The 15813-nt window shown below is 53.6% G+C and overlaps 1 protein-coding gene across 4 annotated transcripts; it reads left to right on the forward strand.

Moving 5' to 3' along the window:
- Nucleotides 1-16: 16 nt before the first annotated feature.
- On the forward strand, nt 17-14987 carry LOC108941623 (liprin-alpha-3-like). Of its 4 annotated transcripts, none has more exons than XM_029253885.1 (33): nt 17-212; nt 1642-1699; nt 4988-5873; nt 6010-6111; nt 6263-6427; nt 6639-6713; nt 6798-6857; nt 6994-7122; nt 7365-7457; nt 7673-7725; nt 7820-7913; nt 8039-8173; nt 8301-8384; nt 8504-8635; nt 8736-8798; nt 8883-8962; nt 9044-9263; nt 9370-9563; nt 10027-10273; nt 10370-10503; nt 10637-10788; nt 10922-11015; nt 11125-11206; nt 11336-11536; nt 11807-11869; nt 12197-12223; nt 12386-12561; nt 12628-12725; nt 12816-12991; nt 13160-13228; nt 13389-13551; nt 13709-13775; nt 13934-14987. In XM_029253885.1, the coding sequence occupies exons 3-32, from the start codon at nt 5559-5561 to the stop codon at nt 13759-13761; spliced, it is 3729 nt and encodes a 1242-aa protein (XP_029109718.1). In that variant the 5' UTR covers nt 17-212; nt 1642-1699; nt 4988-5558; the 3' UTR covers nt 13762-13775; nt 13934-14987. The 4 variants fall into 4 exon arrangements, with proteins under 4 accessions (XP_029109718.1, XP_029109719.1, XP_029109717.1 ...); XM_029253887.1 differs by lacking the exon at nt 17-212 and adding an exon at nt 342-471; XM_029253886.1 differs by lacking the exon at nt 1642-1699 and having other exon boundaries at nt 17-239.
- Nucleotides 14988-15813: the final 826 nt, after the last annotated feature.

The raw sequence follows: 15813 nt of genomic DNA on the forward strand, positions 1-15813 counted from the left end.
GAGAGAGACAGACAGAGAGACAAAGAGAGAGAGAGAGAGAGAGAGAGACAGAGAGTCAGAGACACACACACACAGACGGAAAGGAGAAGTTGGGATTTAATGCGCTACAGACACCGAAGAGCCGAGATGCAATGATGTTGATGTGACAGATCCCAAAAGAAACGTGATGTCTCACAGTCACTGTCCCCTGCGATGACTTGACTGCCATGACGGTAAGGATGAGCAGCCCTTTTCTCCTGGTGAGTGACACACACACACACACACACACACGCAGTGGCTCATGCTCCGGGAAGAAGAGAGGGATGAAGAGCAGGACGCCGATGCGAAGGATGGAGGCAAGAGAAGAGGGACGGACGGAGGGATGATGGATGGATGGATGGATGGATGGATGGAGACACTGCCCGGTGGTGCTCCGGGAGGCGCGACACATCGTGGTCGCTCCATCGGGGTACTAGTAATGGGGTAATGGAGGTAAACGCGGTTGGGAACGCGAATCGAGGAGTGTGGACATCCAAAAGACACACATTTCCTCCGGCTAAACATGAAGTGTGTGTGATTTGTACGGGGAGTGGAACACACAACGCGCGCGCGCGCTCACATGATACACACACAAATGGAGACGAATTTCAATTTGCGGTCGTCCTCATCTTTCCTGCTGCTGCTATTTTTTTATTTAAACACAAGAAGAAGAGGAGTAATAACGCACTGCTTTAAAATTATATGAATAAATGCAATTAACATTTAATGTGAACATACATACACAGAGTGAGTATGTTCACACTGATGACTGTGTAGCCTCACCGACAATCATCATGTGTGCGAATATGATGAGTACTGATCTGATCTGGAGGGTTTGACTCGAGCGCAGTGCGTGTGTGTGTGTGTGTGTGTGTGTGTGTGTGTGTGTGTGTGTCCACCATGGGTGTGATGGGCTGTGGCGATGTGCGGTGGCGACGTGCGGCTCCGCTGTGCTGGAAACGACCATTGATTGAGACAGAAAGACACATTAAATCATTATTCAATTGCAAAGAGAGAAAACGCGTCGCGTTCAACTGACACCAAAGCGCTGCTTGTGATGATGGAGACTGAGCTGGACGTGATTGAAACCAGTGGCAATCGACATGTTCGAGATGATCAAGATGATGATGATGATGGTAAAATGCCCCGTATACCGCCGTGTGAAGTGGAATGGACGCTCTTTTAACCCATTCAGTTCCGCGATGCGATGAACCAAAGAGGAAACAAAGTATTGAGAGGTGTCAGTGTGTAGATACAGTGTAAGAGATTTCAGTGTGTGTAATAGGAGATACGGTGTATCTAAGAGGTGTCAGTGTCACTGTGTGTAAGAGGAGTACAGTATGTATAAGAGGAAACATAGTGGTACCTACGGTGTGTATAAGATGAGATACAGTGAATCTAGGAGGTGTCAGTGTGTATAACTCAAGATACAGTGCTTCTAAGAGGTGTTACAGTGAAAATGAGAGGAGATACAGTGTATCTAAGAGGCGTTGCAATGTGTATAAGAGGAGACTGAGTGTATCTAAGAGGTGTTACACTGTGTTTAAGACCGCACTGGGTGGGATGCTTACCAGTGGATATTTACACTATTAGTAATTATGGTTTTGCTTTTCTCTTCGATAGACTCCACGGTCCTCCTTCCTGCAGTGAGCCTCTACTCACCCTCTGCACACTTTTGGCGGTGTGTGCGGTGTAGCCCCCTCAGCATCCCCTCCCTGCTCTCTTCCCTCTCTTCTTCCTTTCTTTCCCCTGTCTTCTCCCAACTTCCTTGTCTATTCCTTGTCCTTTTCGCTCTGCTCCTCTTGTCTCCCTCCATGTCCATTCTTGCCCCCCTGCCTGGGTACTTTTCCCACTTTTCAAAAGGCAATGACCTTGTCACACTGTGCCACAGCAAGTGTCAGTCCTTATATTGTCTGGCGTCAGTATGAATCTGTCACTGTACTCATCATATTTCTACTTATGTCTCCCCACACAACTCAGTCAAGTCCAACTAAAACCCATCCCTGTGCGGTGATTTTCAGCTTCAACACCTGTAGCATTTAGTTATGACGTGGATAATATTTACTGATTCTCTTTGTAAACAGATCTGCCTTGTTTTCCCATATTGGCATTTTCCATGTGTTTCCACAGAGTTATTTGGTGCTTTGCAAAAGTATTCACACCCTTGACTAATGCTCTGATTTTGCTGAACGTTAAACACACACACACACACACTGTCTCAAACCACTTGTCCCAAGCAGGGTCACGGGGAACCGGAGTCTAATGTGGCAACACAGGGCGCAAAGCTGGAGGGGGAGGGGACACACCCAGGACGGGATACCAGTCCATTGCAGTGCACCCCAAGCAGGACTCAAACCCCAGACCCACCAGAGAGCAGGACCCGGTCAAACCCGCTGCGCCACCGCGCCCCCATTTTTGAATGTTAAACAGTCACGGGGTCACGGGGAACCGGAGCCTACCCGGCAACACAGGGCATAGGGCCAGAGGGGGAGGGGACACACCCAGGACGGGACGCCAGTCCGTCGCAAGGCACCCCAAGTGGGACTCGAACCCCAGACCCACTTGTTAAACAGTACATTGAAATTTTATTCTCTGTGGTATTTCATTTCAGAATCCTGAAATTCAGAATGTATTGTTTTAGGGTGACATTGTTTTCACGTCAGTGTGGTGAGAAGTGCTTCTTTTGTTTTGCCTCGTTTTGGCGTAGAGTAAAAAAAAAACTAACATGGCAGTGCCCACACAATGAAGCGGTGCTAAAGAAATATCTGTGTCAGAGCTTATATATGAAGGGTCTTGGAACCCCCAAAACACTACAGTTGGGAGATAGTTTCAGAAAAATAAAAAATATGAAATATGCTACTTCATAAGTATTCAATCCCTATATATTAATACTAAGTAAAGCTAGCTTTTGCTGCAACAGCAGCTTTAAATATTTTGGGGTATTTACCAGCTTTGCACACTGTTCCAAAATTATTTGAGTTGATTATTCTAGGAAGATTTGCTCCAGGGTGTTCAGGCTTGTTGGATGATATGATTTGTCTCCAATTTCCAAATAGTGGCTCTGATTCCTGGTAGAATTGAGATCATGAATTTGATTAACCAATCGCAGAGCGTTCACTCTTTTGTTCTTGAGCTGCTCCTGTACTGCTTTCCCTGATGATGAAAGCAACCTAACAGCATGGTGCTGCCACCACCATATTTCACTTTAGGGATGGCGTTTCTTGAGGATTGGACAGTGTTAAGTTAAGTGTTACCACCGTATTGCTGCACAGCTCCACTGTGCTTCAGTTTCAACTCACAGACTGATGGCCTGTATATTCTCCTTTAATATTACCGATAAAAAGAGGAATTCATGGTATACCTTTGATGATATCAAGGTGTCCTGGTTGTCTGGCAGCAGAATATCTCCGGACCATGTCACTGCCACCGCCATGCTGGACTGTTGCTTGAAGGTTCTTACTTTGTAATGCTGTGTTTGGTTTTTCGCATATGTCAGAACCCATATCAGCTGAAAAGTTTGACTTGAAGCCATCAGTCCAGAGAAGCCTCTTCCAGAAGTCTTGAGAGTCATCTAGACATACAGTACTTTGGTGAACTGTGCATGACCTTTCATCCTCTTTTAAGTGAGCAATGGTCTCTGCCTTGCCACTTTTGCATGTATCCATTTTCGCACAGTATCTTATTGTGGAGTCATGAAGACCGTCTTGAAGTGAAGCAAGAGAGGCCTGTAATTCCTCAGATGTTGTTCTGGGGCTCTTTTTGAGTTCATTGGTGATTTTATGCCTTGTTTGTGGAGAGACTTTGGCAATTTCTGCAGTAGAGTCACCACTGTTCCAAACTTTCTCTATTTGATGAGTGTGACTCTGACAGTGGTTTGATGGAGGGTCAGGGCCTTCAAAATGACTGTGTAACCCTATCCAGACTCAATGGGTTTAGTAACTCTTCTCCAGAGCTCCTAGAGCCTGGGATGATGTGGCTCTGTGACTCTGTTTTGCGAACTTGTCTTGTCCTGGTAAAGGTTTTAGTCGATGAAAACTTTATTGGACAGTGCTGGCTGAAACCGGACGTGACTGTGCTTGAACAGCTGATCTTAATTACCTTTACGCTTAATTAGGCTGATTACAGTGAAAGGGAAATTACTTAAGATTCCACATTCCGTCGTCTTTCTCATGGGGGAAAAACATGAAAACAATACCAGTTTGATAGTTTGAATTTTGGTTATGATGCTTTGTCTTGATCTCTTCTTACCACAAAACTTTACTCACAGCAGCAAGCTTAAGATGGTTCTTTTTCCATAATGTATGTTTTGTGTCACCCTCCCACATGCAAACCTACCACTGTTCATGCTTCAAGAATCCCCATCCGTACGGTGAAGTGTGGAGGTGGCAGCATCATGTTGTGGGGTTGCTTCTAATCAGCAGGGATTCAGCATCTTGTTAAAGTAGAACGAAAGGGGAATGGAACAAAACAATGGTAAATGCTACAAAAAACTGCATCTGTCTGTTTAAAAACTGAAACCTGGCAGAAAATTCACCTTTCAGCAGGACAGTGATCCCTAAGGCCAATGCAACACCAGAGTTGTCAAGGACTGAAAGGTGAATGTCTTGTGATGGCCCACTCAAAGTCCTCATCTCAGTCCCACTGGGAGAGGTCCAGAAGCATCTTTCAGCCAACCAGAATACCTTGTAGTAAATCACCTGGAAGAATTGGCCAAAGTCAGTCCTGGGTGTAAAGCTGTTATTGCAGTGAAATATGTGTGGGCATTGCAATACTGAGTGAGACAGCGAGTGGTCAAGGGTCTTAATATTTTTGCGGGGCGCTGCGCTTCATTATTTCCTGTAACAACATGGGTGTCCCCAGCTGCACTTTTTTCTTCTGCCATTGTGTTTGTGGTCTTTCCAGTCAGCTGTATCCAGTCTGTGTAGATGCCATTAAATTCTCTTGTCCTTTCCTTTCTCTGTTTTTTCAGTTCTTCACCCGCCCTGCCCTGTCAGACCTTTTGACACACCTTCTTACCCTTTGACCCTGTACCCGGCTTGCCACGGTGTAACCTGCATACAGGACCCCCAGTCACAGCAACACCCACTGGACAGTCATGGGTATAGTTGTGCTTTGAAAGCACCTCTTGATGGCCACACAGTAGAAGACACACAGCGAGGCGACGCAGGACCGACATGAATGTTTGCCTGGACATTTAGAGACGGAGGAAGGAGAAACCCTCAGGCATGTAGTAGGCATGCGTCTGGATGTCTTTCGTGGTGAACTGGGCATGCGCAGGTAGAACGAGCTCACAGGTAGGGTGGGCCTTCATCACAGCACCAAGTCAAGAGCCACGTAAATGGGCACGTAGAAGGCCGATGGGCTTTCGGACCAGCGGAGCTCACTAAAGTTGAGGACTTATCGCTCTCTTCTCTGAAGCTGAGCTCCACGCGGCGGGGCGTCGGCAGGACGAGCAGCGGAGCAGCCGACGGCGTTCAGGCTAGCTGTCCGCTGACACCCGCCAAGTTCTCCACACCGGTCGTGGATTGCTGGCCCCCAAGATGATGTGTGAGGTGATGCCCACCATCTCAGAGGATGGCAGGGGGGGCGGACCGTCTTCCCCAGCCGGGGGTGGCGGGGGGAGCGGAACGGGCGTGGCCGGGGGTGGCTACGGGGCACGGGACTCCCGGGGTGACGAAGGGGGCAGCACAGGCAACCTGGAGTCTCTCATGGTGAACATGCTGACGGAGCGAGAGCGGCTGCTGGAGAGCCTGCGGGAGACCCAGGAGTGCCTGGGAACGGCGCAGCTGCGGCTGCGGGAGCTCGGCCACGAGAAGGAGTCCCTGCAGAGGCAGCTGTCCATCGCTTTGCCCCAGGTACACCGCACCCGGACGCACGTCCGCGTATGCGTGTGTGCATTTCTGTATATGTGCGTACCCTAACCCCGCTCTTCCGAAGTGCTGCTCTTTCCTTGCGTCCAATGCCGACCTGTCGCCCCTTGTGGCCTCTCAGGAGTTTGCGGTGCTCACAAAGGAGCTGAACCTGTGCAGGGAGCAGCTCCTGGAGCGTGAGGAGGAGATCGCCGAGCTGAAGGCCGAGAGGAATAACACACGGGTAAGACGGGTCAAAGGTCAGCGGGAGCGCGACCTGACCGCTGGGCTCCTCACCCGTGTGAGCACGTGCAGTAGGCCTGTGCACCCTGCGGTCGGGGCAGCGACGCAGGTGGCGACCACTCGGGTGCCTCTCCCTGACTGTGCTCGTGCAGCTGCTGTTGGAGCACCTGGAGTGCCTGGTGTCGCGACACGAGCGCAGCCTGCGCATGACCGTGGTGAAGAGGCAGGCTCAGTCGCCGGCGGGCGTCTCCAGCGAGGTGGAGGTGCTCAAAGCCCTCAAGTCGCTCTTTGAGCACCACAAGGCCCTGGACGAGAAGGTGAGCGCGCCCCGTCTGTCTCCTGCCCCCCGTATCGATTGGTAGAGTTTAATGTTGGAGGATTTCTTTCGCGTACTGATGCAGCAATGAATGATTGTGATGAGTCCAGCGAAGGTGTAGAAAGGCACGTTACGTGATGGCCCTCCTGTCCCTTTGCCCCAACTCCTTGTTCTCTGACCTTCCCCCGTCCCACACCAAACTGTGCCCTCAGGTACGAGAGCGACTCCGTGTTGCTCTGGAGCGGGTGGCGGTTCTAGAGGAGGAGCTAGAATCTTCTTCACGCGAGGTATGGTGCCATGTGCCTCTTCTCCGTGCGTGCGTCACTCGTGGAGATTCCATGATGTTTACCTTCTTTCCCGTCTCTGGGCAGGCGCTCTCATTGAGAGACCAAATAAAAAGAAGACAACAGGGGCTGGACGGTGGGAAAGAGGTGAGCGTGTGTGTCTCTGTGTGTGTGTGTGTGTGTGTGTGTGTCTAAGATGCTGCGTGCCTGATGCTGTCCCCACCCACTCACCCCACCCGCGGTCCTCGCGGCGCTGCTCGCTGTCATCCCCTGTGGGACGCAGCGCCTTCCCAACGGACCGCTTTCGCTGGCCGATGACGGGGAGCTGGAGCGGCAGCGGGACGGCGAGATCGAGCGCCAGAGAGCCGAGCTGTGCCAGCTGAGGGAGCGCCTGGCGCTCATGTGCCGACAGGTGGGTGGGGGAGGGGCGAGCAGATGGATGTTACGGTTCATTAGCACGGACACGGGCGGAGGCAGGCGGGCTGGGTGCCGCACACGCGCGTTACTCTGTAGCGCCTTTGCAAGACAAACCGCTCTCCATTAGCGCTGATGCTGCGATGCGGGTGCGACCCTCTGCTGGTGGCTGGCGGCAGCGTGGCTCAGAGTGTGACCGCTGGCCTCTGGGCCTCTGTGTCATGGCTCCACCTCCCTCAGGTGGGAGACATTGAGGAGCAGCTGTCGGCAGCACGCAGGGAGCTGTCCAAGTCAGAGGAGACCAACCAGAAGCTGCAGAGGGATGTGAAGGAGGTGAGCGTGGCCAGACGCCGTCTCACACACAGACACACGCAGACGCACGCACCCACACCCCTGGCAGGACGCTAACCGCAATGAGCAGCACAGCACTCGTGGAACCAACGGGACGGTGGAGCCTCCAGGTACAGAGGTCACCCTGCGTGACCACTCTCTGTCTTTGTGTGAAGGTCAATATAATGTGTGTGTGTGTGTGTGTGTGTGTGTTGCAGGCCCTGTGCCAGAGGGAGGACATGGAGGAAAGAATCACGACACTGGAGCGCAGGTAGTGCCTATCATCTCTGTGAATCACACACTCATCACCTTCACTGTAGTGCGTACCTCACGGAACAGTGTGTGTTTGTCTTTGTGACCCACAGGTACCTCAGTGCACAGAGGGAAGCCACGTCTCTCCATGACATCAAGGACAAGCTGGAAAATGAGCTGGCGAGTAAAGAGTCTCTTCACAGACAGGTGGGTCCCTGTGTCCGGATGGGGGGGCGTGGCCAAAAGCCCTTAACATCATGCTGCTGATGGGGGGGCGTGGCCAAACTCCCTAAACGTGATGCTGCTGATGGGGGGGCGTGTCTCCTGCTCAGAGTGAGGAGAAGAACAGACAACTGCAGGAGCGACTGGATGACGCCAAGCAGAAGCTGCAACAGACTCTACAGAGGGCCGAGACGCTGCCGGAGATCGAGGCTCAGCTCGCGCAGCGTGTGGCTGCGCTCAACAAGGTGTGTGTGTGTTTGAATATGTGTGTTTAATGGAGAGCAGTATGAGTTTCAAAAGATCTTTTTCATACAGTCTATGCTATGTTACCTCTCTCTCTCTCTCTCTCTCTCGCCCTCTCGCCCTGTCCAGGCAGAAGAACGCCATGGCAACTTTGAGGAGCGCTTGCGGCAGTTGGAGACTCAGCTGGAAGAGAAGAACCAGGAGCTCCAAAGGGTGATGCTTTCTCTGTCTCTCTATGCAGTTCAGCCCCCCGTCTACTTCGCTACAGCTCCACGTCACTAAGCTCTGTCTCTCTCTCTCTCTCTCTCTCTCTCTCGCTCCCCCTCGCCCAGGCCCGGCAGCGAGAGCGCATGAATGACGAGCACAACAAGCGCCTTTCCGATACCGTGGACAAGCTGCTCTCCGAGTCCAACGAGCGCCTGCAGCTGCACCTCAAGGAGAGGATGGCGGCACTGGAGGAGAAGGTGTGTGTGTGTGTGTGTGTGTGTGCACGCACAGTCAGTATGTGTGTGTGGGGGTCAATGAGGGACCTGCCAACACAACACATGTCACTCTCTCCTCCAGAACACACTTTCAGAGGAGCTGGCAAACATGAAGAAGATACAAGATGACCTTCTGACGAACAAAGTAGGTCTGGAGCTCAGTGCGTGTGTCCGTATGTGAGCGTGTGTGTCACTGACATCCCTGGACGCCCTGCTTGGCCTCTCGCAGGACCAGCTCATAGCCGAGATCGAGAGACTCCAGCTGGAGCTCGATCAGCTGAGAGGGAGGCCTGGCTCCTCTTACTCGAGGTAAGCCGCACCCGCAGCCCGCCCAGCCTCTGACTGACTGCGACAGGGCAGGGAGACTGAGCCAAGCTCTCCTCTGCTTAGGTCTCTTCCAGGAAGTGCCCTGGAGCTCAGGTATTCCCAGGGGGGAGGGGCTGGGGCCGGGACCGGGACCGGGGCCGGGGCCGGGGCCGGGGGTGGGGGCGGGTCCCTCCCAGCTGGCTCCTCCTCTCACGTGGATCCCTACGGCAACGCTGCCTCGGGAGGTGCGGTCCGGCGACCGGCGCGCTCGCGATGGGGGGCCCCCCGGGAGGACGCCAACAAGGTGAGGCACAAGCCACAGGCTGGGAGGCTCATGGGAAATGTTCGCGAAGGTTCGAGAGAGTGGCTGCGGCTGCCGGCAGCGCCGCTCACGAGCTCTGTGGCCGCAGTACACAGAGTGGGACGGCAGCAGCCTGCTGGGGCCCGGATTCGAGGGCGGCGCGGAGGGCGGCTGCTCCGACGAGGAGGAGGAGCGCGAGGCGCTGATGGGCCCCGAACTGCTCTCGCCCAGCGGGCAGACAGACGTGCAGACGCTCGCCATCATGCTGCAGGAACAGCTGGAGGCCATCAACAAGGAGATCAAGTGGGTGGAAGGAGCGGGGCCACGGGGGTGGGGCCGCGGGGGTGGGGCTACGGGGATCCGCCCACGTTCTGCTGCAGTTTCTTATTCCATCGAGATCATGCCCGGATCGATGCTTTACGCAGCTACTCCTGCACGTAACGTAAATGTTTATATGTATCTCAGAAATAAAAAAACAACTAGGAAGGTGGGTAGGAATCGTTGATATTCCTGTGAAGTTTTATACGGCTGCACCGGTGCATGTGGTGAAAGAAACACACTAACTGTACTTTAGAATCACACATCTGCAGCTATGTCTCTTTCTCCGGATGTAATGAACACGTTGTATCTTCTGTGGGATGTTCGAGTGTGATAAATGAATGCATGCAAATGTAAATGTGTTGGAGCTGAAGGCGAGGGGCTGGGCTTTTACCTTCGGTAAACATGCCCGGAGTCGCCATAGCGACCTGCGCGTCTCCCGCTGCAGGCTGATCCAGGAGGAGAAGGAGAGCACGGAGCTGCGGGCCGAGGAGATCGAGAGTCGGGTCAGCAGCGTGGCGCTGGACGCTCCCCCGCTCCCTCCCACCTCGCTGGGCGGGGCGAGGGACGGTACAGGGAGGGGCTTCATCACCCCCTCGCTCACATCCTCCACCCTGGCCTCCCCCTCCCCCCCCAGTTCCGGCCACTCGACCCCCCGGCTGCCCCGCTCCCCTGCCCGCGAGAGTGACCGACAGGTGTGTGTTGGAGCGTGAGTGCGCGTGTGTGCGCGTGAGTGCGTGTGCAAGAGCCCGGTGATCCCAAATTAACCAACCGCACACTTGTCACCCCAGAACAATAAGGAGGATGAGAGGGCCTTGGCCTTGCTGGACAGCACTCCTCCCCTGACCCCCCGCGCACTGCGACTCGACCGAATGACACACACACACCCCGGGGCGCTGCTTGATGACAGCCGCGAATTCCGCAGGTTTGCTGATGTAAAATAACAACAGCGCCAACAACAAGAGTAACAGTAATAATAATAATAATAATAATATTAAGAATAATAAAAAGAGCCAACCATTTAACACAGAGCCCCTCCCTCTCGACCCCCTGCGCAGTCTTTCGGCCGACGGCGGTCCCGCGAACGCCAGTCAGGACTCCCTCCACAAATCCAGCAAGAAGAAGAGCATCAAATCTTCCATCGGCCGTCTCTTCGGGAAGAAAGAGAAAGGGCGCCTCGGGCAGCCGGGCCGCGAGTCGGTGTCACTGGGTCAGCGCTCTCCTTTTACCCTGCATTCGCTGTGGCCCCGCCCACTGCAGCGCATACTTCATGATCGCAGGTGCTGACTGATCCTCCCCTGTGGCCCTGCGCCCCTGTGCCCCTGTGCCCCTGTGCCCTGCAGCCTCCACACCTTCAGAGGAACACGCGTCGGCGGACCCCCTGGGGCTGGCGAAGCTCGCCGGGCCCGTGGACAAGGACCGCCGTAGCAAGAAGAAGTGAGTGTGAACACCGCACCCCACCGGGCAGACAGACGGGGTAACGGGTAAACACCGTGAAGAGGTGGACGTTCTAGCGTGCGAACAACCCTTTGCTTCACCCCTTCAGGCATGAACTGCTGGAGGAGGCGTGTCGCCAGGGACTGCCCTTTGCATCATGGGACGGGCCCACTGTGGTGTCCTGGCTGGAGGTGCAGGCCTTTCACACGCGTGAACCATCTTGGTACAGACCTCTGACACACGCCGCGTGAGCTGTGTTAGCGCAGACCTCTCACGCGCACACCTGTGTGGCTGTTGTCCCCCATCCCTTCGCTGCCCAGCTGTGGGTGGGCATGCCCGCGTGGTACGTGGCCGCCTGCCAGGCGAACGTGAAGAGCGGCGCCATCATGGCCAACCTGTCAGACACAGAGATCCAGCGCGAGATCGGCATCAGCAACCCCCTCCACAGGCTCAAGCTGCGCCTGGCAATCCAGGAGATGGTGTCCCTGACGAGCCCGTCGGCCCCCGCGAGCACACGCTCTGTACGTATGGCCCCTACGCAGCCCGGGTCCTGGACCTCGGTGCTCCGCTTCTGCCTGAACTTCTGGGCACGGTGGACTGTGGCACAGGCTGCATCGGGTCACAGCTGTACGCCTGTGCCGCCCGCTGTCACAGCGCTCCGCTCTCGGAGATAGCGCGTCATATGTCATGTACGGCATACGCTTGCCTTTTTTTTTCTCTGCCTCTTTCTCTCGGACGAATGGCTGCGTTGTGATTGGCTGGCTGTGCTGCCTCCTGTTCCGTGACCACAGTCAACCAGCAATGTGTGGATGACCCACGCAGAGATGGAGTCGCTGACTGCGGCCACCAAACCCGTGAGTCTCTCTGCAGCCGGATGTCCTCTCCTCCTTTGGGCCGTGAGCCAGGCTGCCCTGCGGAAGGAAACGTCCGGAATTCGAGACCACCGATGTATATTAACAAACCCCTGTACCTCCCCTCCCCATCTGTCTCTGAGCTCCTGTCTGTCCGGCCAGGCCGTAGCGTTGAGCCTCCATTCTCTTCCTGTGCTTCTGTGCATTTTCTCCCACTAATCCTGTGCTTCCTGACAAACAATTCCTCCCTTTGCCTCTCCTTCCTCTGCTCCTCCCCTCCTCTTCTCCTCCACTCACCTTCCCGCTGCCGCCGCTGCTGCCGCCCCCAAGGAGCTGAAGGAGATCAGCTGGGACCAGGTTAGTGGCAAGTCGTACCTTCTTCTCCTGGCCTCTCACGCTAGGGGGCGCGGTGTCGGCCGACACATAGTGCACTCTCTCTCTCTCTCTCTCTCTCTCTTTCTCTCTCTCTCTCGCTCCGTGCCCACCCTTTCCTTGACCTCGGACCCCTGCCCTGTGCAGATCCTGGCCTATGGAGACATGAACCACGAGTGGGTGGGCAACGAGTGGCTGCCCAGCCTGGGCCTCCCCCAGTACCGCAGCTACTTCATGGAGTCCCTGGTAGACGCTCGCATGCTGGACCATCTCACCAAGAAGGAGCTGCGTGGCCAGCTCAAGATGGTGGACAGTTTTCACAGGTGGGCCCCCGCCACTGTCCTCCTCCTCCCTGCAGGCTCTGAGTCTAACCCGTCTCTCATCCCCAGGGTCAGCCTGCATTACGGCATCTTGTGTCTCAAGCGCCTCAACTACGACCGCAAGGAGCTGGAGAAGAGGAGGGAGGAGAGCCAGCAGCAGAACAAAGGTGCGTCCTCGCGCTCCTCGGAGGTGCTCAGAGCCTGAGGTCTCGGTGCGGTCGCCCCCTCATCCCTGAGCCCAGTGTTCCGTCCTGCAGACGTCATGGTGTGGTCCAACGAGCGCGTCATGTGCTGGCTGCAGTCCGTGGGGCTCAAGGAGTACGCGGACAACCTGACGGAGAGCGGCGTCCATGGGGCCCTGCTGGCGCTCGACGACACGTTCGACTACACCGACCTGGCCCTGCTTCTACAGATCCCCAACCAGAACACGCAGGTACGGCCCCACCCCAACTCCGCCTCCCCGCCCTGCCGCGCCCACGGCCCCTCCCTTCCCGACGCCCTGCCCTTCTGGCCCCGCTGCACCTCCTTGCTTGTTTTGCACTGGTTCTACGCTTCTGTGTCTTCTCCACCCCCAATGTGAATGTCCACCTTGGCCCCTCAGGCGCGGCAGCTCTTGGAGAAGGAGTACAGTGCCCTCATCGCCATGGGAACTGAGAGGAAGCCGGACGAGGTAAGCTTCTCGCTGTGCGGTACGAAGCAGGTCATTGTGCGGTGCTGTGTGACCGCGTAGCTCAAGGATGACGGTATGAGATGCCCATCTTTTGGAGACGCGTTGCCACATTTCCTGAGTTGCACTGAAAGACAGCTGAAGCTCCGCCTCCATCCGACAGGATGGGACGAAGACCTTCACTCGTTCGCCCTCCTGGAGGAAGATGTTCCGAGAGAAGGACCTGAGGGGCGTCAACTCTGACTCCTCCGAAACGCTGCCCCCGAACTTCCGTGCCTCGGCCATCTCCACACCCTCCGTGACCCTGAGGAAGGTTCAGAGCGAGGGTGAGAGATGCCCCTCCTCTGGCTCCACCCCCACGTTGGTTAACGTTCGCCTCCACCCATCCATTGCTTTGTGATGATGTCATTTGCCTTTCCATCGCTTCCCTCATCTTCCTCCCGTTACGTTACCTTGTCCTGAAGTGGCTCCCCTCTCTTCCAGCGAGCCCCGCCCCTCGCGCGGAGTCGGGTTCCGTCAGAACGTACTCGTGCTGAGGAGCTGCCGTGGGGTGAGTCAGTCAGGACCGTGAGGCCTGGAGGTGGCCTTTCCTGCAGCCTGCTTCATCATGACCGTGACCCTGTTGTGACCATGAGCATTTACTGCTGTGTTGTTGGGGAAATTCCATCACCATCTCCTCTGAGCTCTGCACCTCCATCTCCCCCACAGGTGCCCCTGGTGATGTGCTGCTCAGGTTCCGCTCATCTGAAGACAGCCACGGAGGAGAGAGAGAGAAAGGGAGATAGAGATATATATATATAGAGAGAGAGAGCTACCTGTGGAAGAAATGATGATGATGAGGAGGATGAGGATGATGACAGAGACCTAGGATGAGTGATGATGAGGCCATTGAGGGTTTTCTGCAATAAGAGAGATGGGAACTGGAGCAGTCAGTATAGAGACCAGTAAAGGACGAAGGTACGAAGTGTGAGCAACAGTGGCACATTGTCTCACTGTCTCTCTGTCTGTCCCTCACTGACTGTGTCTGACATAGAGATGGACAGATGTAATGGAAGAGAGAGCAGGGAGGTGAAGCGGTGGGGGGGCTGAATGGGAGCTCAGTGGAGCTCAGTGGAGCTCAGTGTCCGTACTGAACACAGGGGGACACAGAGACAGAGACTGAGAGCCAGACAGACTGGGGGACAGACAGACACAGAGAGAGACGGAGAGAAAGAGCATCGCATGAATTTGGACAGAAGAGTTTGTGAAACGAGGATGACCGCTCAAGTGAGAAATGTGTATTTCATTTTTTTATTTAATTTTTATGACAACTGCTATTAGAGGTTCTGTATGTACTGGATAACTGTATTCCAGCTGATTGTAATTTAATTTTATCTAGATGAAAAACAGATTCTTTTAAAAGACGGACAGTGAAAACATGCTACTTGTACTTGTACATTTTCAAAACAAAATGTGTGTATGATTAATGACAATATTACTAATTATGGAATTACAGTAATAAAGACCCCCTGGAAACAGTGCCTACAAGTTCATACATGGTGATGACAATAACAGAGACGGCCATAAAAATGAAAATAAAGCAGTGTGTTGCTGCTTCATGCTGCTCTGTGTGTCACTCACACATCTTGAATACATCCATCTGTCAAACACACATGCTGGCTTCTCGTAATACAAATGATAGAATGTGTAAAATGTCCACTTTATGATTTCTAACTGCATTTTCTTCACCATTCTGTTTCAAAAAAGACCTGCATTTCCACCTGCTGCCATGAGTAAGCACTGAGAACGGAAGCGCAGCACTGTTCCACGTGTCGAAGAGGACTATGAGAAATGTTGCGCATTTATGGAATTCATCAGTCAACTTGCACTCAGTCGTAGTCTGTGAAGAGTTTCTAATTTGTCATTATTTTTATCTTCAGTGTAGCTCGAAGGTGAACTGCTTAAATGGAATGTCATACGAAATAGCTTTACGTGTACGTGTATTCATTTATCAGACACTTTTGTCCAAAGCGACGTACATCTCAGAGAAAATACAGTGTTCATTACATGAGCAGGAAGAGACACTTAGATGCAGATGTGTGATTCTTAAATACAGTTAGTTTCTCACAGCTCACCATATGAACCAATGATCATCGCATGAGTACCTGCTTGAAGGTTTTTCCACTATTCTACAGTTCTAAACATAGAATTATTAAACATCAACATTTACACATTTATCAAATACACTGGTACCTCATGTTATCAAAATTTGAGTTACATATATTCACAGAAACAAATATTTCCCAAAAACATTGTATTACTTTACTACAGGCATACCTCGATCTATGAAATAAATCCGTTCCAGAAAATTTTGGCAGATTTTGAACTTTTGGCTACAGAAGGCCTATTTCCCATTGTTTTAAATGGAGAAAAATAATAAGTTTACAATCTGAGGGGTGCGGCAGCGGTGGCGGCTGGTGCCTGCTGTGTGATGGGTCTGGGGTTCGAGCCCTGCTTGGGGTGCTTTGTGATGGACTGGCATTCTGTCCCGGGTGTGTCCCCTCCCTCTTCGGCCTTGTGCCCTGCGTTGTCAGGTAAGGCTCCGGCTC

This window comes from Scleropages formosus, chromosome 8 (assembly GCF_900964775.1).
Source record: "Scleropages formosus chromosome 8, fSclFor1.1, whole genome shotgun sequence".
NCBI lineage: Eukaryota > Metazoa > Chordata > Actinopteri > Osteoglossiformes > Osteoglossidae > Scleropages > Scleropages formosus.

Coding starts and splice junctions, on each gene's coding strand:
- LOC108941623 (XM_029253886.1), top strand. CDS start 5,559: ATGATGTGTGAGGTGATGCCCACCATCTCAGAGGATGGCAGGGGGGGC. Junction 11,870..12,196: donor TGACTGCGGCCACCAAACCC/GTGAGTCTCTCT, acceptor GCCGCCCCCAAG/GAGCTGAAGGAGATCAGCTG. Junction 12,224..12,385: donor AGGAGATCAGCTGGGACCAG/GTTAGTGGCAAG, acceptor TGCCCTGTGCAG/ATCCTGGCCTATGGAGACAT.